The 26,457-nt window shown below is 38.4% G+C and overlaps 1 protein-coding gene across 1 annotated transcript; it reads left to right on the top strand.

The window, feature by feature from the left end:
• The first annotated feature begins 6,332 nt into the window (after positions 1-6,332).
• LOC121372079 (methyltransferase-like protein 27) lies at positions 6,333-25,941 on the top strand. Its single transcript, XM_041498345.1, has 4 exons — positions 6,333-6,539; positions 13,567-13,702; positions 23,375-23,467; positions 25,637-25,941. Exons 1-4 carry the CDS (start codon positions 6,441-6,443, stop codon positions 25,819-25,821), a joined length of 513 nt encoding a protein of 170 aa, XP_041354279.1. The 5' UTR covers positions 6,333-6,440; the 3' UTR covers positions 25,822-25,941.
• The last annotated feature ends 516 nt before the right edge of the window (positions 25,942-26,457 follow it).

Genomic DNA, 26,457 nt, shown 5'->3' with positions numbered 1-26,457 from the left:
GTGTATGACATCATCTGGAGTATATAATGTACTGTCACAACAATGTTGTACTGACATGGCCTCTTTTCGGGCCATAACTTCATTATCTTTTGTGTTATGTGGGTCATGTGTGGGTCCATTTTACTCCAAATGGTGTCTAAATTATATGAAAAACACCTAAATTGTGTTTTATGAATATGACAGGTTTTGTTTAAGGTCTCACAACACGGTTCACTTCCGGGGGAAAGGTCATTCATCACGGTCCACTATAGTTCCTAATTGTGACACATGTTGTGGTGTACATGTTCACTGTCTAGTACTTGCAGAGGAATTAAAGGGACTGGTTATTTCAGATGCCAGGTCCTCTGGCTGCATTTTGCCCATGAGGTTTTGAAATATTATGCATTTACTTTTGCACACATGAGTATGAAGAAGACCAGGTGCCCGGAGTGATCCGGTTACTCTGGCCATGCCTAAAAAAACACACGGTTACTGTCACAGTGGGCCATGTAGCAAAAAACTGAGACGGAAATGTTGTCAATTTTGGAGCCAAAATAAATAAAGGTATAAAAAACCTTTAAAATGGTATATGTCATTAGTGTCAACGAGAACCCATTCTATTAGCAATTTGGATTTGAAGTTGGGCAGTTTAACATAGGTTTCAATGGCATATAGCATCTGTGTAGTGAGACCATAGGCGTCGTGGTGAACGTTATGCGGCAAACTGCGTGCAGGAAGTGGACAGATTCGGCGGGGGTAGTGTCATGGTGTGGGCAGCCATCTCACACACTGGCAGAACTGACCTGGTCCACGTGCAGGGCAACCTGAATGCACAGGGCTACATTGACCAGATCCTCCGGCCACACATCGTTCCAGTTATGGCCAACGCCAACGCAGTGTTCCAATATGACAACGCCAGGCCTCACACAGCACGTCTCACAACGGCTTTCCTACAGAACAACAACATTAATGTCCTTCCTTGGCCATAGACATCACCGGATTTGAACCCAATTGAGCATCTATGGGACGAGTTGGACCGACGCCTCCGACAGCGACAACCACAGCCCCAGACCCTGCCCGAGCTGGCAGGCAGCAGCCTTGCAGGCCGAGTTGGGCCACCATCCCCCCGGGACGTCATCCGTACTCTGGTTGCTTCAATGGGCAGGCGGTGCCAGGCAGTTGTCAACAAACACGCGGAGGCCACACACCCGGTATTGACTCCAGATGACCCTTGACCTTGGTGGTGTGTCCTATCACTTACTCACAATGGACTAGAGTGAATTGTGAAACAATCCTGCAACATTTGGTAATTATCGGACTCACCATTCAATAATTAAATCAATTCTCCAAATGTTACGACAATGTGGTTTTGCGTTTCTTCTTTTGAAGAGTATATATATATATATAATTTATATAAGATCTATTCTCTGATATACCTAGCCCACACATTGTCACACATTCAATACACCCCCTCCCCCACCACACACATTGTCACATTCAACACCACACATTCACACACACACAAACAAACACACACACACACACACACACACACACACACACACACACACACACACACGCCCCCTGTGCCCTCCCCTAGATCTGTCTCTGACCACCGTACTACCAGTAATTTTGCTATTTCTTGATAGTATATGTACTGACTATCTCACAGGTGAACATTACCCAGAATTCCTGTGGGGGAAAACATGCTCAAATGACGTCATCAAAATGGCGACCTTATTTAGTATATTTTTTTGCAGTCCAGTAAAATGATGTAGACGTTCAGATAAAAAAAACTCAAATTTTGAACCACTTGCCCAGATTTTCAAGATGGCCGCCATATAAAAACCTATTAGTACCAATATCTCAGCACCCATGCCTCCTAGGATCGCAATTGTTTGGTCTAACTTAACATTTGTAGGGGCAAAGAATTCAATTATATAAGATGGCCGCCATATAAAAACCTATTAGTACCAATATCTCAGCACCCATGCCTCCTAGGATCGCAATTGTTTGGTCTAACTTAACATTTGTAGGGGCAAAGAATTCAATTATATAATTACAAATTTTACTAGCTTGATTATATATATATATATAACTATGGAATTGCCAGATACTTTTATAACTTTTGGGTTTTTCGAATAAGATTTTTATTCGAACGAAATTATCTTTGTGAAAATTTATTTAATAATACTGCTGTGCAAACAATGCCTGACAAAGCGATCCTCCAAAAACTCCCACAAAAAAACGAATCGAACGGTTAAATTCTTACACTTACACTCAATGACAAATAAATGTGTCATCATATTTATTATATACTTCGTATTCTAATTTTTCATAATATTTTATCGTAATAGTAACTTTCGCTTATCTTATCGAAAACACGTAACGCCATGATATTTCTTCCTATGGAACCTTTGCCAGAAAAATGTTTTACTTGACCGCACTCAACACTTTTGAAACGAAATTGGAATAAAAATATGGTTTTGTTAACATTTATTTAGAATACCCGCTGTGCCACATCATGGGCTACTCTTACCCGACAAAGCGATCCTTTTAAAAACGCTTCCCACAGGCAAAAACAAAACGAATCGAACGCCCAGTAAATCTTACACTTACACTCGATGACACTACACCTTGTGTTGAGCATTGCGGACTTCGTCATTCATTTCGTTGGAGTCGGTATCTGAATTAAAAATCCCATGCCTCGACTGGGATCCGAACCCAGTACCTACCAGCCTGTTGACCGATGGCCTAACCACGACGCCACCGAGGCCGGTAGGTAATCATCAAAGTCAAATACTTGAAAGTTAGATACTTTGATCATGCACGTTTACAAAAAAGTAAATACGATTTCTATATTTTCACCGTAGCTAAAATACAGTGGAAATATGACTTTTCACCGGATATCACTTTTATGGTTTCCGTAGATCTATATATTTCAATGCTATGTATATAATAATATAAAGAGAAATATTACTGAGGTAAACAAACGTCTGTTGTACATTACCAGCTTCTCGCTTTATTATCGTTGTGTCTTAGGTAGTCTTTAAGAAGAACATGTAAAAGGAAAGAAAGAAATTTTTATTTAACGACGCATAAAACATTACGGAAATATGGTTAAGGACCACAAAGATAGTTAGAGAGGAAATCCGCTGCCGGCTCTCCGTGGCCTACACTTGTTATATACAATCAATTATTAAGAATTGCAATAGAGGTATATATTATTGAAAATGCTTTGCTGATTTCATACGCCACTGTACAGGTATGGAAATTTTATTGAAAGTATAATTCTCACAGTACCAGATACATTTCAGTACACACCTATACAGAACATCTATTGCCGTATCCCCTCAGACTTGAAACTACACTCAACGGTTCACTTCCATTTGGTTAAAATGTCATTTGGTCGAACAATAAAATAAATTATTGAAACGAACGAGTGAATCGCTAATCATCTGTTACCTCCATTTGGACCACAATATAAAGCAATGTTTTTAAAATGAATTTGTATTAGTAATCAAAACATTGTAGTAGCTATAACCAGAAAAGCTGCAAAGGCTTAAATTTAGTAAATCTTACTTCATCATCGCTAAGGAACAGCAGTATTGGCCTTGAAACAGCCATATTGGAAGCGCTCTCTACTGTTTAAACATTTATTAATACCCAGAAATTAATAAATGTTGTTTTCAAACTGTATTATAACATTTCCAACCTTAGTAAAGGCTTAAAATGCCAAGCAACTAAAGAGAATGAAGACTCTTATCGGAACTAGATGCAAAAATATCAAAATCGAGGCGGCCATATTGATGACGTCATTCGGCCATGTTCCACCTCAGATATTGTGGGTAATTTTTACCCAGGAGCTAGTCAGGACCCATACTTTTATAAAAACCCAGAATTAGCTGGTAGTATGATAGTTGCCACTTCGATAATTTTTAGAGCACTTTGGGCATCTTCTGCACGCCTACAGAGGATGGAACATTTGTTACCGTCTGCTACGTTACCTTCAACAATGTAATAGTAGACCAGTGTTGGTAACCTAGTAGACAAATGGGTAGAAATGAAATCACTAGATGGGGTTATTGCTAAAATGTTACTATTAATATGTCTCCTACATGTGTATAGTGGAATTCTTTAACCCAGACTAATGTTATAAATACTAAAATATCGGCCTTTAATAAGGCAAATATCTGTGAATAATATGAACACAAATTTAAAGCAACTTTTGAGTTTTGAATATTGCTATCTGCCTTTGGTGATGCCTCTTAAAACCGGACTTTTTACTATGTCCCAAGGGTGTCCGGTTTAGAGGAGTTTCACAGTATAAGGATGTTATTTCAGCTGGTAAATTCATGCAAGTTGATTTCTTTTCTTTTTGACCGTCAGTACTGCTAAATGATGGAAGTGCTCTAGAGTTTTCTAAACATCACATCTTCACATGTCGCCTTCTTCTATAGTCTATTATCAGTGTACCAGTTAATTACTACACAATGTGTTTGTAGCATTTGCAGAGTGATACTAAAGTTAGGATTAACTTTTTATGTGGAACTAGGATAGACACACACACACACACACAGAGAGAGAGAGAGAGAGAGAGAGAGATATATGATGTGATGTGTGAGAGAGAGAGAGAGAGAGAGAGGAGAGAGAGAGAGATGAGAGAGAGTGAGAGAGAGAGTAGAGAGTACACACACACACACAGAGAGATGTGTGTGTGTGAGAGGAGAGAGAGAGAGAGAGAGAGAGAGAGAGAGAGAGAGACGGATACACACACTGTCACATATAGGCACAGTGTCAGACACATACACATAATGTCACCTATATAAACGCATTGTCACACACACACACACACACACACACACACACACACACACACACACACACACACATAACCATACTGTCACAAACACAGTGCCACAAACACATATACAATGTCACAAATATACAGAAATGTGTACCCACACACACACACACATACAATGTCACACACATATACACAAACAGACACAAACACACATATACACATATATATATATATACACAATATATATATTATACATATTATATTTATATGTATATATATAATATATATATATATATATATATATATATTGTCACGGAGATCCTATAATACCCGTAACCGAATAAAACACGATTATTCAAATATCTCTCCTAAATGTATATCTATTAGATCTCTCTGTATCGGGCAGGTTAAAACCCGAGTGGCTCCTCTCTAGGTATAATCAGAGATAGATCTTATATAAATATGTGTTATTATAGCACGTTTAGTTCACTAGAAAACACAACAAAACACAATACACTTTGGAATCTGTATTAACCTTAAGCTGACAAATATATTTGCCGCAGGTAATTAATTAACAACAACAATATAATAACAACCCAGAACTAATCACTTAATTAGTTAATCACTAGGTGTCTAGTTTACACAATATTCTAATCACTTCACCGTGACACAACACCCACACGTGTGATAATTGAGAAACGCTTGCAGGGGAACTTAATTAATAAAGGAATTACAACTCTATTCCTACTTGGTTAATTTTTAATTAACCCTTAACTACTCATTCAGTAACCTTGTAATACAGAATTAATACTGGCACCTATCACAATAAAGACAATAACATACAGTTTACCTAGGTCCTCTAGGATGACCGGCTAAGCTTTATATTTTAAAAACATTGAAACCTACAATTTACTTCGTCAGTTACCGGAAACACTGTCTAAATAATATTGGTATAATACAGTATTAACATATTTAAAGTCACATCAATCACATCAAGGTTATACAACAGAGCAGCAATATATATTTACCAGTCCGGACGGACAACGTTCCCCTGGAACCTTCCTTTTGGTTCTCCCCGATATCTCTAAAAGCCTATCTATTTATTCAAAAATCTGAGAGACAGCGAATATCACCTGGGGGCACAACGCGGCACCTCACCTATCATGTGAATTTGCCCCAACTCCCAGAGACGGTATTTTTCCTTAGATGGCCAGACTTACTGTCACCTAGTTCGCCAAAAATCACTGTCGTAAAACCGCACTATCGTAGATATTACGTAACTACTGGCGACATGGCCTCCACACCTGGTCTAAGTGTGTATTAGGGGGGTACGGTCGTGCGGAGGTATTATGTAACTAAGTGCACACAGCCCTCTGAAACAATTAACATCGCCACAGGCGAAAAAAAAATAAGAGCATGTACCGTCACATATATATATACACACACACACACACGGACGAATGCACAGACACAAACACACATGTATATTATATATATACACACGCACGCGCACGCACGCACACACACATATATATGCATGTATATACTCTCCCAAAAACGAAACGCAAAGGTATATTTCGTTTACACTAGAAAGGTGTATTTAATGGATGAAAGGAAATTGTAGGCCGCGAAAATCATCAACTACCAAGCTCCGATGGAAATGGCGCGAACCATGGCGGATCTGTTTCCAGACGGGAGAGACAAGGTCAAGGTCCTTGATGCTGCTGCTGGAACAGGACTCATTGGGATGGAAGTAAGTATAAAAATCTGGATTATAGCTAGTATTATTATATGTATAAGAACAGGACTTGTTGGGATGGAAATAAGTATACAAATCTGGATTATAGCTAGTATTATTATATGTATAAGAACAGGACTTGTTGGGATGGAAATAAGGACAAAAATCTGGATCATAGCTAGTATTATTATATGTATAAGAACAGGACTTGTTGGGATGGAAATAAGTACAAAAATCTGGATCATAGCTAGTATTATTATATGTATAAGAACAGGACTTGTTGGGATGGAAATAAGTATAAAACTCTGGATTATAGCTAGTATTATTATATGTATAAGAACAGGACTTGCTGGGATGGAAATAAATATAAAAATCTGGATTATAGCTACCGGGTAGTATTATTATATGTATAAGAACAGGACTTGTTGGGATGGAAATAAGTATAAAAATCTGGATTATAGCTAGTATTATTATATGTATAAGAACAGAACTTGTTGGGATGGAAGTAAGAAATACATTTGAAATTATAGTGTGACATTCCCGAACTAAATAAACACTGTGGTTGTGGCATCGATCCCCTTCAAGAACACAGGCGTGACGTCACGTTCACCTTGACATCTGTAGACACGTGTTCTGGCGTCTGTAGACACGTGTCCTGCCGTCAGATCTGTGAAGAAGGATACGGGATTCATCAGTGAAAAGGATACGTCTCCATTCACGTGCTTTCCATCGCAGGTATTGTCTGCACCACTGGAGACATCGAGGTCGATGTTCTGGCGTCAAGATTGGCCTTCTGGCTGGGCGTCTTGCACGGATGCCGTAGATGCGTAGACGTCGTCGGACTGTCCTCGCTGATACATCTCTGTTGCCAAGGATGGTACTGGCTGTGAGGCTTGCTGGTTGGAACCTGTTTCACAGATGCGTGGTTCGAATCCATGTATCTTAGCGAGGGGTTGTCACGGGTGGTCGGCCGCTACGGGGACGGTTCTTGACCTGGTTGTTTTGTTGATACCGTTGCCATAAATGCCATATGGTGTTTCTGTGGACGTTAAATTGACGTGTAAACGTCACGCTGCGAGGCCCCAGATTCAAGCATCCCTATGACTCGCCATCTGTCTTTTTCACTGAGGCGTGGCATGACGAACTTGCATCAAACAGTTCACTAATGATGTTTTTCTAACTTCTGGACTTCTGAAGGCAGCACAGAGTGGCAATGATTTGCGACTGAATGTCTGGCCTTTTATGATGAACACTGGACAGAATTTCTCCCGAATATTCCATATTTCTTGCACAAAGCATGTAACCACTGCAACAACTGCTTGGTTGCATTTTTTTTCGAGCTGTTTCATGCACATTTTCTCCGGTTTACATCCATAAATCCATTCACAAATTTATTACTCCAAACAATCCATGTCACAATAACTTTTGCTTTTTAGTATATATTCACGGAATGTTCTTTGTGGATTCCCCATGCGGCACATAACTAATGCTGTCGAAACTCTGCATCAGGACCCAGTGTCATCAGACCACATTTCATTTCAAGTTATTTTCGTGGTTATATCCAGTTAAGGTTCAAGCACGCTGTCCTGGTCACACACCTCAGCTATCTGGCTTGTCTGTCCAGGACAGTGGGTTAGTTGTTAGTTGTTTAGTGGGTAGTGGCGGAGAAGAGGGTGTAGTGGCCTTACACCTACCCATTTAGCCCTTAAGAACTCGCTCTAGGTTTGGACCAGTACCGGGCTGCGAACCCTGTATCTATCAATCTGTAGTCCGATGGTTTATCCACTGCGCCACCAAGGCAGGTCTTCTGACCACAAGATGCACATGCAAAGCAAGCTGGAGACAACTCTTGCTGGAACGATGTTCTTCCACTTTCCACTTTCGCTGAATGTCACTGAACTTTTGAGTAACAGGTCAGGTCAGGTCAGAGTGTTTAACGTGTACATTCAGAGGAAGCTGTTGTAGAGCACGCCTGGCATGTTCGAAGGAGCCATCCAGGACAGGAAAGGGTTGGGGTGGGTGGGAGAAGGGACCACCTATGCTGGCAGGTGCAAGAGAGCACCAACAGCCTGACCGGAGCCGGTAACAGACGGAGGTTTGTTTTGGTGCTATGGAAGTTTAATGTCCTGTAGGATTAAATCCAAAGGGAAAAGGTGCGCAGTTTGAGTGAAGGAATTTGGGCGCATTTTTGACCGGTCTGCCAAAAGTAAATTTGCGGATTTCAGCTTTGCCTCGTCATCTATTAGAACATTTGCCAAAATCAGGTCTAGTAATGGCTGGAAACTGTGTCAGAAGGAACTTCCAACCAATTAAAGGTACCCATGTTCAGCCATCTAGAGAAATATTGAAAGGGAAACAAACGAGCCAAGGTCAGTCTTTGCAGAAATTTATACTTTTATGATATATCAAATTTACCATCAGCATTAATTAACACAACACCCTATTAGAACAAACAAACGCTCAAAATGTTTATTATGAAGTGCTCTTGGCATCTGATGTCTTTTAAAGAAAATTATTATTGGTATCTATAAAAGTAGGTCATCAGAGGTCAAAAGGTCACTATTCAGTTTTCTGATTTGATGGTACCAACCAAGCTCATTCTGAAAAAGAAGGATGGAAACGGCAATGAGAAAGTCATAATAAACACCTGTGGTTGTGTCTGGCACCCTAATTCAGTTTTTGTTTTCAGATTGAACAGGTACAGGCTAATGGAAATCTTGAAATTCCATCAACTTTTCATTGAACTGATCTTTTTAAATTATTACTCCCCATTCAAACTATTGTCAATAGCTGTCTATTTCACTTTCACTAAATGGAGGTAGAATGTAATCCTTAGCATTTAGTTCAATGTCTAAGTATCTTTGCAGCTTTGGCAACATGTACTTGGTAAGTTTGCAGCCCTGTAATACATAGGCAATATATACATTATTCATAAACTGTGATCTGCAGTAATAAAATGTATCTTATCTTATTGTATCGTATACATCTAATGCCAGATCCACTTAGACTATTGTAACAACACTGCAGTATTTGAGGGTCACAGGTTTGGTACTGCATATAGGAATGCAGGACTGGCTTTATCAAAAGACCGCCCCCACCCCTGGTCATCTATTGGGACATTTGCCAAACTCAGGCTTAAACATAGCTGGAAACTATGTCAGAAGGAATTTCCAGCACCCATGTTGAGCCATCTAGAAAAATATTGAAACGGAAACAAACAAGCCACGGTCAGGTTTTTGCAGAAATTGATACTTTTATGATATATCATATTTACCATTAACATTAACTAACACAACAAACACCCTATTAGAGCAAATAAACACTCAACACGTTTATTATGAAGTGCTCTTTGCATCTGATGTCTTTTAAAGAAAATTATTATTGGCATGTATAAAAGTAGGTCATCAGAGGTCAAAGGGTCACCATTCATTTTTCCATGATTTGATGGTACCAACCAAGCTCATCCTGAACAATAAGGATGGAAACGACAATGAGAAAGTCATAATAAACACCGTTGGTTGTGTCGAAGCACCCTAATTCAGCTTTTGTTTTCAGATTAAACAGGTACAGGTTAGTGGAAATCTTGAAATTCCTTCAAAGTTTTATTCAAATGATCTTAAAAAAGTATTACTCCCAATTCAAACTATTGTCAATAAATTGCACTAGCTGTCTGTTTCACTTTCACCAAATGCAGGTAGAATGTAATCCTTTGCATTTAGTTCAATTTCTAAGTATCTTTACAGCCTTGGCCACATATACTTGGTAAGTTTGCAGCCCTGTAATACATAGGTCATATATACATTATTCATAAGCTGTGATCGGCAGTAATAAAATGTATCTTATCTTATTTTATCGTATACGTCTAGTGTCATATCCACTTAGACTATTGTAACAACACTGCAGTATTTGAGGGTCACAGGTTTGGTACTGCATATAGGAATGCAGGACTGGCGTTATCAAAAGACCACCCCCACCCCTCTGGAGTAGATGCACTTTATTCGTTCTGTCCACTGGTGAATATCAGGTTGAGCAATAGTAGGTGCATCCTAAGATGATGAAATGGTTTTCATTGTTGTTCCATTCTGGCAGGTCACTTGTCTTATTATAAAAACTTAACGGCGAAGAGCTGGAGTGTGGATCACGTGCATATACTTTGGTGTAAGGCAAAGACACGGGTGTTAGGTAAAGGCACTGGTCACACCAGGGTAGCAGTTTCATGCACCCCTTGCGGTCCTTTTACCTTGTTTCCAAAAGAAAGCAGGAGTATTATATCCTGTTAAGCTATGGAAAAGAAGCAGGGACAAGTATGTATCTTTTCCCAGGACGTCATATATACCATTGATTTGATGATATGTAAATAATTTACCTGTACCACAGGCAAACCATATTCTCACATTTGTTTTACCCAAGGTAAACAAATGATGGAACTTGCCAGTTGGAACGACATATATTTTTGTTAACAGTGCGCACATGATGGCTGGTACTGTCGTTCATAATAACGTTCTGCACATGAATTAAAAGTGTGATGTCTGATTCCTCATACTCACATGGTGGCATTGAACGAATATTTGCTTAAATAATAACTGTGGTATCAAACGTAATGGGCTATTTCTCTTCGTGGCAATCTACGGTGGCAATATTGGTAGTGTGGAGTATTGTTTAGTTCCTCTTTGTTGGCTGAATCACGTAAAATATCAGTCCAGTTTCATAGAACCTTGTTTTTACAAGTAACCTGACATTTAATGAGTATGCTAGCAACGTCTTATTTTTTCTTTTGACATAAACATAATTATATAGATGATAATAAGATGAATGGTGAAACCACAGTACTTCCATTTCGGTATTGGACTATTGACAGAGCCGTGTCCCGTGTTCTCTGTCAGGTGATCTCAGTATCACCCGAGCCCGGGATACACGAATCCTATAGTGTTTGTCAAGTAAGCATTCCCATGACAGGTCAGACATTCGCGGGAAAACTATAATTGCATCCAATACCGACATCCTTGCGTTGGTATAGGACACACACATCATGAACAGTAATCAAAGTATCAACGGAAGAAAAGCAAAGAAAAGGTATTCAAGGAAGCAGGCATCCTGGCTAAAAATGAAATCCCTGACCTTGCTGCTCATCAAACATCTTCAGAGGATGTTAACACTACTTTGCTTCTTTTTTTTCGGAAAAAATAGATAACCAGTTTGATGTGCAAGGAACTGCTACCCAGATGTTACCTGTGTCGTTACCAATATGACACTCAACTCTTACACCAAAGCAGACACAAATGGTCCATATCCCCAGCTACTTAAACGCATTACAGTTATCTTGTATGATAAATTCAGCGACCTGAAAATTGTCAATGAAGCAAAGGGAAGATGATAGAAACCATTTCATTTACACCAGGATGTCCGACTGTGAGCACCCAAAACAGGTTGCCTACCAAGATGAATTATGGCTCACCAGTGGGGTGGGGATGGACTTTTGACAAAGACAGCCTTTCTACTTGTAGCCTGTAAGACTTGCAATAAGTTAAGTGGGTGTCATCCCTTTACGGCTGTCTCAACTGCAATAGGTCTTAAAGATAAGATTATAGCATTACCTACATAATAATGGAAAAGTAGGTACTTGGGACGTTTGAGTGCTTAATAAATGGATTTGCTTAAAATTACACGCCCAAGCTTCTATTCGTTTGGGTCTGTTAGTAATAATAACAAAATAGGTAAAGTGTTTCTTAAAGTGTAATTATTAAGTATGGTTTCCGTAGATGTGTCCCAAGCTATTTTGAGTTATTATCTTAATGGCTGGCCAAAAACATGATGCTAGCGTGTTGAACATTGAACTCGTCCAGCATGACCGAATATAGATGACCTTTTGACCTCTTTAGGCCTGCTTCATGCTTCAGTTACTCAAAAAGATACACAACTGCTTTTTAATAAAAAAATTGTGAGACTTATTGTCATTATAGTGTGATTTAAGTTTGATGTTGGTGTTAGTACTGATATATCATAAAAGTATCAATTTCTGCAAAAACGTACCTTGGCTCGTTTGTTTCCGTTTCGATATTTTTCTAGATGACTGAACATTGGTGCCTTTAAATTGTTGAAAATTCCTTCTGACACAGTTTCCAGCCAATAGATGACCAGGCAAAGTTGAAATCCGTAAATTTTGAGCTTGATCCAAAACCGGTGACCTTTTGACCTCTGATGACCTACTTTTGTGGTTCATTTGCATATTATGATATGTAATCGTTAGAGGGCTTCAAAACACATTTTGAGTGGTGAATTCCTATGATAGGGTGATTCTAAGGAAAGTTATTCCAAATTAAATTTCCCCTACCCACAAAATTTGCTTCGGATTTTTTTCCAGATACTATTCAGTTTTCAAGGTGAAAATGACAGAAAGCTACTCGATACGGAAGGCTATCACCTCATTTTATTATCTACATGCATAGAAATACCAAAAAAAACCTATGAGCCTTTGTCCCTCTGGGTGGTACCAAATTCTGGTCTGACCCATGAACTATTTTAAACAACAGGTCAGGTCAGGTCAGAGTGTTTAACATGCACATTCAAAACAAGCTGTTGTAGCGCACGGCTGTCCTGAGCACAGGTGCCGGCCGAGGCCGGCTCCTCTGTCCAGGACAGGAAAGGGTGGGGGTGGGTTGGAGGGGGACCGCCTGCACTGGCAGGTGCAAGAGAGAAAAACATCTGGAATTATAGCAAGTATCATCATACGTATAAGAACAAGAGTTGTTGGGATGGAAGTAACAAAAGCATTGGAAATTATGGCTAGTATGATCGTACGTATAAGAACAGGACTTGTTGGCATGGAAGTAAGAAAAACATCTAAAATTACAGGTAGTATTATCATACGTATAAGAACAGGACTTGTTGGCATGGAAGTAAGAAAAACATCTGAAATTATAGCTAGTATTGCCATACGTATAAGAACAGGACTTGTTGGGATGGAAGTAAGAAAAACATTTTAAGTCCTAGCTAGCATTTCACAATTTCTACTCCTCTGTCTATAGATATTTCCTGTTTTCAGCTGTTTAAAGTGGGATTTAAAAATTTGGACGCTGTTGACGGAGCTAAGGGCATGTTGGCTGTAGCGGAATCGAAACACATCTACCAGCGTCTGATCTGCCAATACCTGGGAGAAAATAAATTAGGAATCGACGGTCGTACGTATTTTTTGTATGTCATGGGACAAAATTACTTGAAATTCCTGCTGGATATTCCGACCAGCAAGCTACAAATTCTGGCGGCCAGAATCAAACCTTACGGGACTAAACATAATTATATATTATTCTTGATGACACAATACAAAATACTACTTATGCTTCAGTATAAACGCAAAATAACTGATATAGAATTAATTAGTTTTCATGTTCGTACGTGTTATTTTGTCCATAGTACGTAGGCCTGTTACTTTGTCTAGTCGGAGATGATCGTACGTGTTATTTTGTCCATAGTACGTAGGCCTGTTGCTTTGTCTAGTCGGAGATGATCGTACGTGTTATTTTGTCCATAGTACGTAGGCCTGTTACTTTGTCTAATCGGAGATGATCGTACGTGTTATTTTGTCCATAGTACGTAGGCCTATTGCTTTGTCTAGTCGGAGATGATCGTACGTGTCATTTTGTCCATAGTACGTAGGCCTGTTGCTTTGTATAGTCGGAGATGATCGTACGTGTTATTTTGTCCATAGTACGTAGGCCTGTTGCTTTGTCTAGTCGGAGATGATGGTACGTGTTATTTTGTCCATAGTACGTAGGCCTGTTGCTTTGTCTAGTCGGAGATGATGGTACGTGTTGTTTTGTTTTCACCTGTTGCTTTGGAGAGTGATTTCGTCCATAGTTAGCCTGTTGCTTTGTCTACTCGGAGATGATCGTTGGTGTTTTGTCTCATGAACGTAATAGGTGGAGTGTATCTTTTGGTTGTTTATTTTTTAGTGATAGTATATGCACATGATCGTTGGTGTTTTGTCTCTGAACTATCTCTTGGTGGTTTTAGTGTATTCTATCTTAGGTAGGTTGTTTTGTTTCAGTGTAGTATATTCACATTCCTGTCTCTAGGTGGAGTGTATCTTTAGGTTGTTTTGTTTCACTGTAGTATCTTCACCCTAGGTGTAGTGTATCTATGGTTTCTTTCAGTGTAGTATTTTCACCTTCCTGTCTCTAGGTGGTGTGTATCTATGGTTTGTTTCAGTGTAGTATTTTCACCTTCCTGTCTCTAGGTGGAGTGTATCTATGGTTTGTTTGAGTGTAGTATCTTCACCTTCCTGTCTCTAGATGGAGTGTATCTTTGGTTTGTTTCAGTGTAGTATTTTCACCTTCGTGTCTCTAGGTGGAGTGTATCTATGGTTTGTTTGAGTGTAGTATCTTCACCTTCCTGTCTCTAGATGGAGTGTATCTTTGGTTTGTTTCAGTGTAGTATTTTCACCTTCGTGTCTCTAGGTGGAGTGTATCTTTGTTTTGTTTCAGTGTAGTATCTTCACCTTCCTGTCTCTAGCTGGAGTGTATTTATGGTGTGTTTCAGTGTAGTATTTTCAACTTCCTGTCTCTAGGTGGAGTGTATCTATGGTTTGTTTTGTTTCAGTGTAGTATTTTCACCTTCCTGTCTCTAGGTGGCGTGTATCTATGGTTTGTTTCAGTGTAGTATTTTCATCTTCCTGTCTCTAGGTGGTGTGTATCTTTGGTTTGTTTCAGTTTAGTATTTTCACATTCCTGTCTCTAGGTGGAGTGTATCTATTGTGACCTTCCCGATCCACAATAACCAGTAACTGGATTAAAAACTTTAATAGACCGCAGAAGTCACGTGTACCAAGATTGATAAATCCGAATTATCCAATCATGGTACTAAACAATTGCCATGTGTGCAAGTTATCACATGCAATTAAATACAATTATTAGATATAGACTGTGTGATATTTAATATCACATTATTCAATGCAATAAACTAATTGCCCGATTAATAAATTGACTAAATAGCTAAAACATTGAGCACACACTTTCTTGACAAAATTACATAACAAGTAGCAAGTGTTTAAATGTTTTTATATAAAAAATATATGTTTAAATAAATAAAGTTTTCCCACAGAATTCTGGCATTTAAGTTATTAATTAATAGTCACCAAACGAAAATCAGTCCATCACGAAAAGTTTCAATGCACGACTGCCAAGGGCTGCTAAACAAGATGACCGGTCGCCGCTCCTTCATGCCTTGTTGACGTGGTAACTTCTGACGGTGCTGGACAGGAGATACTCTAACTTCGAGTTCTGAAGATTGTGCGTTGATTCCCAGTTTATATAGGCATCTGAAGACGTGTGCAACAGAATGCACTCCACAAGAACATCGTGCAGAACTCATAACTTACGATGTAAATTAATTCGCCGACCAATCAAATCATTCCAAAAACGAAAAGCCACCAGACAGGTGCTCCACGGATCACGGTCTGGCTATACGAACAGACAAAAACAAAATGTCAGCCACCTTGCCGAACACATGTCTGCTCTCCAGGTAAGTCATTATTTTATTATTTCAGCACGCCGTCGTTGTTTAAACACATGATAGGACATAATGAGATATGTCCGCCACAGTTATATTTTATTCTCTCCAGCCAGCGAAACACATAATCTTCCATATTTTTACTTGAATTTTCACCCGACGATAAAAACGTCCATATGACATAACCCAAAGCCAGATTTAACTTAAAACCAGATTATCATAACATCTCCCCCCAATTTTTCAAAAATATTGTTTTAATAAAACAATATTTTTTATTCATTATACACACTTGGGAACACATTCATATGGTCAGTATTATAAATACCATATCATAAAATAACTATATATCATTTTTTTTTTTTTAAATTTTACATACACATTCCTACAGTAATTCTTATCTATATACAAAACCTTACACACTATAGGAATTGCATAACACTAATCTTCTTAATGCTTATATTTTCCACTAACCTAACAATTATCTCAATTATTTATTCCATTCTAGATAAAGCATCTGCTACCACATTTTCCTTTCCCTTTATATGGCATATCTGAAGATCGTATTCCTGTAACTGCAAAGACCACCTTAACAATCTTTGATTTTTATTTTTCATTTTATGTAAAAACACAAGGGGATTATGATCAGTCCAAACGATAATTGATTCAATTGGGTTACACACGTAAACCTCAAAATGATCCAAGGCCAACAACAGTGATAATGTTTCCTTTTCAACAGTTGAATATTTATTTTGATGACTATTGAACTTTCTAGAAAAGTAAGCGACAGGATGAAATACTCCTTGTTCATTGCATTGTGACAAAACTGCACCAGCTCCAATATCGCTAGCATCTACAGTCAATTGAAAAGGTTTCCTAAAATCGGGTGCCATAAGCACAGGTTTACTTTTCAATATGTTTTTCACACTATTGAACGCATCTTGACATTCTTTGGTCCAAATGTATTTAACATTTTGTTTGAGTAAATTTGTTAAAGGGAAAGTAATTATACTGAAATTTTTACAAAATTTCCTATAATACCCAGCCATTCCTAAAAATCTCATCAACTGTTTTCTTGTTTTAGGTACGCCGAATGCATCAATGCTTTCAACTTTGGCCTCAAGTGGCCTTACTTGCCCTTGACCAACCACATGTCCAAGAAAAACAACAGTAGCTTTAGCAAAATCACTTTTACCCAAGTTCACAGTCAACCGGGCTTTAGAAAGTCTACCAAACAGTTCCTTGATTTGACTAATATGCTGATCCCAACTATGACTATAAACAACAATATCATCAACATAAGCCTGACATTGTTCTAATCCAGAAATGACCTGATTAATCATTCTTTGGAATGTAGCCTGAGAATTTTTCATTCCAAATGGACAAACCAGATATTCGAATAACCCATCAGCGGTTACAAACGCAGAGATTTCTCTGGCCCGTTTAGTTAATGGTATTTGCCAGTAACCTTTCAAAAGGTCAAACTTGCTAATATACTTAGCAGTTCCTAATTTATCAATGCAGTCATCAATTCGTGGGATAGGAAACGAATCTGATTTGGTCACAGCATTAACTTTGCGAAAATCTATACAGAACCGTACACTACCATCAGGTTTAGGAACAAGTAAACAAGGAGAACTCCAGTTACTAAAACTAGGTTGAATAATGCCGTTCTCAAGCATATAATCTATTTCTTTTCGGATAAGTTCCTGTTTTTGTGGATTAACTCGATAAGCATGTTGCTTAATTGACTTGGAATCACCAACATCAACATCATGTTTAATAACATTTGTTCGACTAGGAACATCTGGGAAAATTTGGCTAAATTCAGAAATGATTTGTTGAACATCACTTTGTTGTTTTTCACTTAAATGGCTGATTTTTAAATGAAGATTCAACAATATCCTCGAATTTACCAATTTCGGCTCAACTGGATTAAAATTATCATCTTTCATCTTAACATCAGAATCTATCCCTGAAAGAATTATTGTATTAGCCAAGACGTTTTCCCGATTATAATATTTTTAAGCATATTAACATGGCAAAGCTGAGTTTTCTTTTTACGATCAGGAGTACGGATGACATAATCAACCGCACTGATTTTTTGTTCAACAATATACGGTCCTTGAAATTTTGCACTTAATGGTTGATTAACCAAAGGAAACAAAACTAACACTTCTTCCCCGGCATCGAAAGATCTATCTCTAGCTCTTTTATCAAACCATGTTTTCATTTTATCTTGACTATCGGATAACACATTTCGGGATATTTCTCTAACTGTTTGCAATTTTTCCCGCAAATCAATCGCATATTTCAACACACTAGTTTCACTTTTTACCTCCGAGTTTGTCCAAAACTCGTGTAACATTTGTAATGGACCACGAACTGAATGTCCATATAACATTTCAAAAGGAGTGAATCCCATGGATTCGTGATAAGTATCTCTAATCGCAAACATCAGCAAATGAATACCTTCATCCCAGTCTTTACCCTTTTCCAGGCAAAACTTTCGAATCATGGATTTCAAAGTTCCATGAAATCGTTCCAACGCACCTTGGGTTTCAGGATGATAAGCAGAAGAAAAATGATGTTTAATGGCCAATTCATCCATTACTTGCTGAAACAATTTCGAAGTGAAATTGCTACCTTGATCAGTTTGAATGAATTTCGGAAGTCCATATCGAGTAAAGATTTTAATCAATTCCTCAACAACTGTTTTAGCCCTAATATTGCTCAGAGGTATGGCTTCAGGAAACCGTGTATTTTTACAAAGAACGGTCAATAAGTATTCTTTACCATGAACAGTGCGAGGTAAAGGACCAACGCAATCAACTATAACCTCACTGAAAGCTTCATTAACTGCGGGAATGGGTATCAAACTAGCTGGTTTAATACTTTGATTGGATTTACCAACAATCTGACATGTTTTACAGGTTAAACAATACCTAACAACATCACGATGTAAATGCGGCCAATGAAATTGTTTCAAAATCCTTTGATACGTTTTACATACCCCTGAATGACCTGCTAATGGACCATCATGAGCTAAACTCAACACAGTTTTCCGACAACTTTTAGGAACAACGATTTGATGCATCACCTGCCAATCATTATTCTGTGAATGTTTATCTCGAAACTTTCTCATTAAAACACCATTTTCGAAATAATAGCCAACTGGTTCTTCATCCAACTCGGATTTTTCTAACACTTCCTTTGAAAGGATTTGTAATTCACTATCAGCTTGTTGCTCAAGAATAAACTGATCATGGTTAAGATTTAAAATTAACCTATCATTGTCATCTGGTAACTGTTGCAATATTTTTTCTTCTTCTGGGTTACCTACTTCAGGGTCAAAACATTTTTCCCGATCTGAACCATTTTCCAGATTTGAACCTAATTCGGGCGCAGAATCATGACCAATAAAAGTATCACCTAAATCAGAAATATCCCAATTTTTATTGGCAACCTCATTCTCAACCCTAATTTTCCTGTGCAACTCTTTGTTTTGAGACCGAGTTGTAACACATGCGGGAAAGATGTTATCAATCACATCAGATAACTTTTCTGTTTCAACATCAGTTTCAGGAATTTCAGTCATAATGGGTACAGGAATAACCCTTTCCTGAGCTACATCATTCCCTAACAATAATGATACACCCGCAATTGGTATATGGCTAACCGCTGCTACCACAATACTGCCTTTAACCAAATCACTATCCAACTCGACAGTATGTAACGGACTAGATATAGTACCTTCAACTGTGGACAAAGTAATATACTCGCCCAAAAATGTGTTGTCCTTATCTAACAATTCTTTTTCAAGTAAGATTGTTCGTTCAGCACCAGTATCTCGCAAAATCACTATAGATTGTTTCACATCACCATCGTGTGATGTAACCACATGACCAGAAGTCAGAAATGGTTCAAACCTTGGATTTCTTTTCTTAACCCTAGTTAACGCATCTTTAATTTGACATTTTGAATTCAAAGGTTCAGACAACTGAGATACAAAATTTGTGTGCCCAGAACGATTGCCACTTCCAAGATCATATTTCAATTTCCGGCAATCACGTCTAATGTGACCCATTCTTTTACAATAAAAACACTGGAGTGATCCCGAATTTTTCTGATCTTGAGATTTACCCATATCTCGCGGTGTATTATTATTCCTAACTGAACCATCTCTACTGCTTCCACTTTGTTTGAAAGTATAACTTTGTGACTTCGGTTTATTACTGAAATCAGGTTTACGGTTTGCTAAAACAAATTTATCAGCTATTATAGCTGCCTCAGCTAATGTACTTGGTTCAAGCACCTGCAAGTGAATTACCACTTCTGATGGCAAACCTCTCATAAACTCTTCTATAAGAATGAGTTCTTCTAATTTCCCGCAATCATTATTCACAGACTTTGAACTACACCATTTCCGAAATAACCTTTCTTTTTCTTTGGCAAACTCTAAATAAGATTGTCCACCTGAAATCCTAAGATTTCGAAAATCTTGTTGGTACACCTCAGGCACCTTTTCATAAGCTCTTAAAATAGCAGCTTTAACTAAGTCATATGACGAAGAATCATCAACAGAAAGCGCTGCATAAGCCATTTGTGCTTTACCTTTCAAAGCAGATTGCAACAATAAACACCAATACCGTTTTGGCCATTCAGCTCCAAGAGCTATCTTTTCAAAACAATCAAAAAATTCATCAACTTGATTTTCATTAAAAATAGGAACCATCCTAATATATCTTTGCGGATCAAACTTGCTATAGTTATCCAAATCTCTACTTTTAATATCCCTATCGAGAGATCTTTGTGTTGTCTCCCATTCTCTATGTTTTTCTCTATCTTCTCTCTCCAAATTTCTTTGTTCCCTCTCATACATTAATTGTTCTCTCTGAAAGTCCAACTTAAGTTTCAACATAGCTAAACTATCTTCATTATCAAGTTCAACACTACCAATTTCCCTACCAGTATACACCTTTGAATCTAACTGAATTTTACGTTCTGCCATATTTCTTAAGAAATCTATCACCAACGATTTTATTTCAGCTTTCTTCAAACCAATGTCCAACTCTAATCCTACGTGTTCAGCAATTTCTTTTAACCGTGCTACAGTTAAATAATTTATCTCAGTTTCATCTAAACTAGATATAAAATTATCAACTACTTGTTCTACTGACCATATGCTATCCATGTGAACTTAATTATGTAATTGTCAAAACGTGTGCTCAAAATAAAACTCTAACTAGTCAACTATTATCCTCTATTCTAATAATCAAAATAGATCAATTTGTAATCTCCTAATACCATCCAATGATATATATTACAAGAAAGATCCCGGACGAGCCCCCATTTGTGACCTTCCCGATCCACAATAACCACTAACTGGATTAAAAACTTTAATAGACCGCAGAAGTCACGTGTACCAAGATTGATAAATCCGAATTATCCAATCATGGTACTAAACAATTGCCATGTGTACAAGTTATCACATGCAATTAAATACAATTATTAGATATAGACTGTGTGATATTTAATATCACATTATTCAATGCAATAAACTAATTGCCCGATTAATAAATTGACTAAATAGCTAAAACATTGAGCACACACTTTCTTGACAAAATTACATAACAAGTAGCAAGTGTTTAAATGTTTTTATATAAAAAATATATGTTTAAATAAATAAAGTTTTCCCACAGAATTCTGGCATTTAAGTTATTAATTAATAGTCACCAAACGAAAATCAGTCCATCACGAAAAGTTTCAATGCACGACTGCCAAGGGCTGCTAAACAAGATGACCGGTCGCCGCTCCTTCATGCCTTGTTGACGTGGTAACTTCTGACGGTGCTGGACAGGAGATACTCTAACTTCGAGTTCTGAAGATTGTGCGTTGATTCCCAGTTTATATAGGCATCTGAAGACGTGTGCAACAGAATGCACTCCACAAGAACATCGTGCAGAACTCATAACTTACGATGTAAATTAATTCGCCGACCAATCAAATCATTCCAAAAACGAAAAGCCACCAGACAGGTGCTCCACGGATCACGGTCTGGCTATACGAACAGACAAAAACAAAATGTCAGCCACCTTGCCGAACACATGTCTGCTCTCCAGGTAAGTCATTATTTTATTATTTCAGCACGCCGTCGTTGTTTAAACACATGATAGGACATAATGAGATATGTCCGCCACAGTTATATTTTATTCTCTCCAGCCAGCGAAACACATAATCTTCCATATTTTTACTTGAATTTTCACCCGACGATAAAAACGTCCATATTACATAACCCAAAGCCAGATTTAACTTAAAACCAGATTATCATAACACTATGGTTTGTTTCAGTGTAGTATTTTCACCTTCTTGTCTCTAGATGGAGTGTATCTATGGTTTGTTTTGTTTCAGTGTAGTACGTTCACCTTCGTGTCTCCAGGTGGAGTGTATCTATGGTTTGTTTTGTTTCAGTGTAGTATTTTCACCTATCCTGTCTCTAGGTGGAGTGTATATTTGGTTTGTTTTGTTTCAGTGTAGTATCCTCACCTTCCTGTCTCTAGGTGGAGTGTATCTATGGTTTGGTTTGTTTCAGTGTAGTCTTTTCACCTTCCTGTCTCTAGGTGGAGTGTATCTTTAGGTTGTCTCGTTTCATTGTAGTATCTTCACCTTCCTGTCTCTAGGTGGAGTGCATCTATGGTTAGTTTTTTTTCAGTGTCGTATTTTCACCCTCCTGTCTCTAGGTGGAGTGTATCTATGGGTTGGTTGGTTTCACTGTAGTATCTTCACCTTCCTGTCTCTATGTGGAGTGCATCTATGGTTTGTTTCACTGTAGTATCTTCCCCTTCCTGTCTCTATGTGGAGTGTATCTATGGTTTGTTTCACTGGAGTATTTTCACCTTCCTGTCCCTAGGTGGGGTGCATCTGTGTTTGTTGTGAATTAGTGAAATACCTCCACCGAGTAATGAGGAGGCGAGACGTAGCCCAGTGATAAAGCGCTCGCTTGATGTGTGGTCGGTGTGGGATCAATCCCGGTAAGTGGGCCCATTGGGGTATTTCTCGTTCCAGCCAGTGCACCACGACTGGTACATCAAAGGTCGCGGTATGTACTATCCTGTTTGTGCGATGGTGCATATAAAAGATCCCTTGCTGCTAATCGAAAAGAGTAGCCCATGAAGTGGCGACAGCGGGTTTCCTCTCTCAATATCTGTGTGGTCCTTAACCATATGTCTGACACCATATAACCGTAAATAAAATTTGTTGAGTGCGTCGTTACATAAAACGTTTCTTTCCTTCCATCGAGTGATCAAATCTGGAAGAATTCTTCAGATATTTCGTTTTATTTGTTGTAGGAATCTATGATGCAGTAACGATGAGCGGAGGGGTAGGACGTGACGGTGTCCCGACTGCTGGATTCAAGGATGTTCTGTCTGTTATAAAACCAGGTGTGTATGATGAAAAAAACCCAGTCTCTATTTAAAACCACACAGTAAAAGTCTCAACGTTATGTCAACCAAATGTTGACAACGTCAGGAGTAAACCAGGTATGTACAAGGAACAGAATATCTGTGTATATTTGTTTAACGACAAATCAGCACATTATAGACTACAGTTTCTTGGTGTCTAACATGGCTATTTCCACACTTGACCTAGAAAAAAAGGAATATCTGTGTATATTTATTTAACGACAAATCAGCACATTATAGACTACAGCTTCTTGATGTCTAACATGGCTATTTCCACACTTGACCTAGAAAGGAATAGAATATCTGTGTATATTTGTTTAACGACAAATCAGCACATTATAGACTACAGTTTCTTGGTGTCTAACATGGCTATTTCCACACTTGACCTAGAAAAAAAGGAATATCTGTGTATATTTATTTAACGACAAATCAGCACATTATAGACTACAGCTTCTTGATGTCTAACATGGCTATTTCCACACTTGACCTAGAAAGGAATAGAATATCTGTGTATATTTGATTAATGACAAATCAGCACATTATAGACTATAGCTTCTTGATGTCTAACATGGCTATTTCCAACTTGACCTAGAAAGGAATAGAATATCTGTGTATATTTGTTTAATGCCAAATCAGCACATTATAGACTATAGCTTCTTGATGTCTAACATGGCTATTTCCACACTTGACCTAGAAAGAAACAGAATATCTGTGTATATTTGTTTAACGAAAAATCAGCACATTATAGACTACAGCTTCTTTATGTCTAGCATGGCCATTTCCACACTTGACCTAGAACGAAAAGGAATATTTGTTTAATTTAACGGCACGTGACCTCAGCTCATTGTTTATACGCCCATTTTTGACGGGTCGTATTATGGGTTATTGCTTTGTCCGTTCGTCTTTTTGTTTCCGAAGCATATCTTTCTTATCATGCAAATACAACTTGATATGGTGATGTGTCGCGTAACGTAACTTGGTCACCACGACCTACATTTCACACATTACAGAACAGTAAAGGAACTACTTTTGTCTGGGCAATATTTTTCTTATGAATTAATATGGGATGAACAAACCTTGTTTGCATGTACAACTTGGGATGGTGGTGTGTCGCCTACAATAACTAGGTCAACGTGACCTACATTTCACACATTACTGCACATTAAAGGAATCCTTGTCTGGACCATATCTTGTTTATCAATTCATATAGGATCATCAAACCTTACATGCAATTAGTTTTTCCCAATGCAATGTTCTTCTCCCGTTAGTCCACCCCCATCTTCACAAATCAAGGCTAATATTCGTTCCTCGTATTCAGCCTTGATACATGTCGTCAAGAAATCGTGCCACAAAATGCTTAAATTTCATTGAATGCGACGAGATCTGATTGCAACGAATCGCAACGCTCCTTATAGATTCCCTTGTTATGTAAACTCCATGTTGGCGGGCGAACACTGATATTGCTTTCAAGATTGTCACATGTTACCGATGCTGTGATTAGTCAGCGATGTCATCGTCTAAGGGACATAATCGGTGTTACAAATTTTCTTCCAATAGAGGACGCTAGTAGTGGATATCAGTAATCTTGACTACATGTATCAAGGCTGAATACGATGAACGAATATTAGCCTTGATTTATGAAGATGGTCCACCCCCGGATCCGACCATGTATTTTCACGTTCTTTTTAGGTATAGTTTAGCTTGGTTTGTTGTGGTTTAGGTTCCTCACCTTCCTATTTCTAGGAGGTCTATTTTTGTTTGTTGTTTTTCTGTGTAGTATTTTCACACACTCACTCACTCTCTCTCTCTCTCTCTCTCTCTCTCTCTCTCTCTCTCTCTCTCTCTCTCTCTCTCTCTCTCTCTCTCTCTCTCTCTCTCTCTCTCACACACACACACACACGTCTCTTGGTGCAGTGTAGCTTGGTTTGTTGTGTTACAGTATCGTGTTGTTTTAACTCTGTCTCGAGACGAAGGCTCTCTTGGGGATGTTGTGTTTTAGTGTAGTGCTAGTATTTTCACCTCCTCTCTAGGCGAAGTGTAGCTTGGTTTGTTGTGTTTAAGTGCAGTGTTGTTTTACCTCCCTTTCTCTAGGTGAAGTGTAGCTTGGTTTGTTGTGCTTCAGTGTAGTGTTGTTTTCCCTGTTTCCAGGTGGAGTGTTCGTGCACATCACGCGGTCAGAATACTGCAGTAAAATTGACGAGTACCGAGATACCACGCTGCCTCTCTTCGAGAAACTGGCAGAAGAGGGGAAATTGAGACTGGAAACAGAGAAAACATTTCCTGTCTTCTTCGATGGAAAAGAAGGAGTTATTTCAGTATACAGAGTTTTGTAATGGAAAACAAAGACTCGAAACAGACAAAAATTTCTCTCATCTTCGTGGAAATGAAATGTTTTCAGTATACAAGTTTGTAAATGAACATATTATAAAAATAAAAGTTCTTTGATATAGAAATATTTTGTTTCCGGTGTTGTTTTCATGTACATTGTGCCTAACTGTTATAATATGCATGTCTATTAACCCGCTAACGGACCAGCTGGATAGGTGTCCACTATGTCATGTCTGTCTGTCTGTATGTCCATCTGTCCTACATATAGTTTAACAGATTATTGTTTTGTCAATTACTTACTTACGCCCTCTGGCGTTTAGGGCAGCGACGAAATTTCTCCATTTCTCCCTGTCTCTGGCCATTCGCTGTATGGTGCCCCAGGTGTGGTTAATATCTTTTAACTCTGCTTGCACAGTTCTTCTCCATGTTATCTTTGGGCGTCCTCGCTTCCGTTTGTCTTCTGGTGTCCACCATATGGCTGTTTTTGTTATGGAATCTGCATCCATGCCGAGGACGTGTCCAATCCATTTCCAGCGTTTTCTCTGAATGATGTTTGGCATATATTTGTGTTGACACCTAGCAAGCAACTCTTGATTGGATATGGTTTGTTGCCAAAAGATTCTGAGAATTTTTCTGAGGCA

This window comes from Gigantopelta aegis, chromosome 1 (assembly GCF_016097555.1).
Source record: "Gigantopelta aegis isolate Gae_Host chromosome 1, Gae_host_genome, whole genome shotgun sequence".
NCBI classification, from domain to species: Eukaryota; Metazoa; Mollusca; class Gastropoda; order Neomphalida; family Peltospiridae; genus Gigantopelta; species Gigantopelta aegis.
Note: the sequence above shows the minus strand (reverse complement) of the source record. Positions and strands in the feature narration are given on the sequence as shown.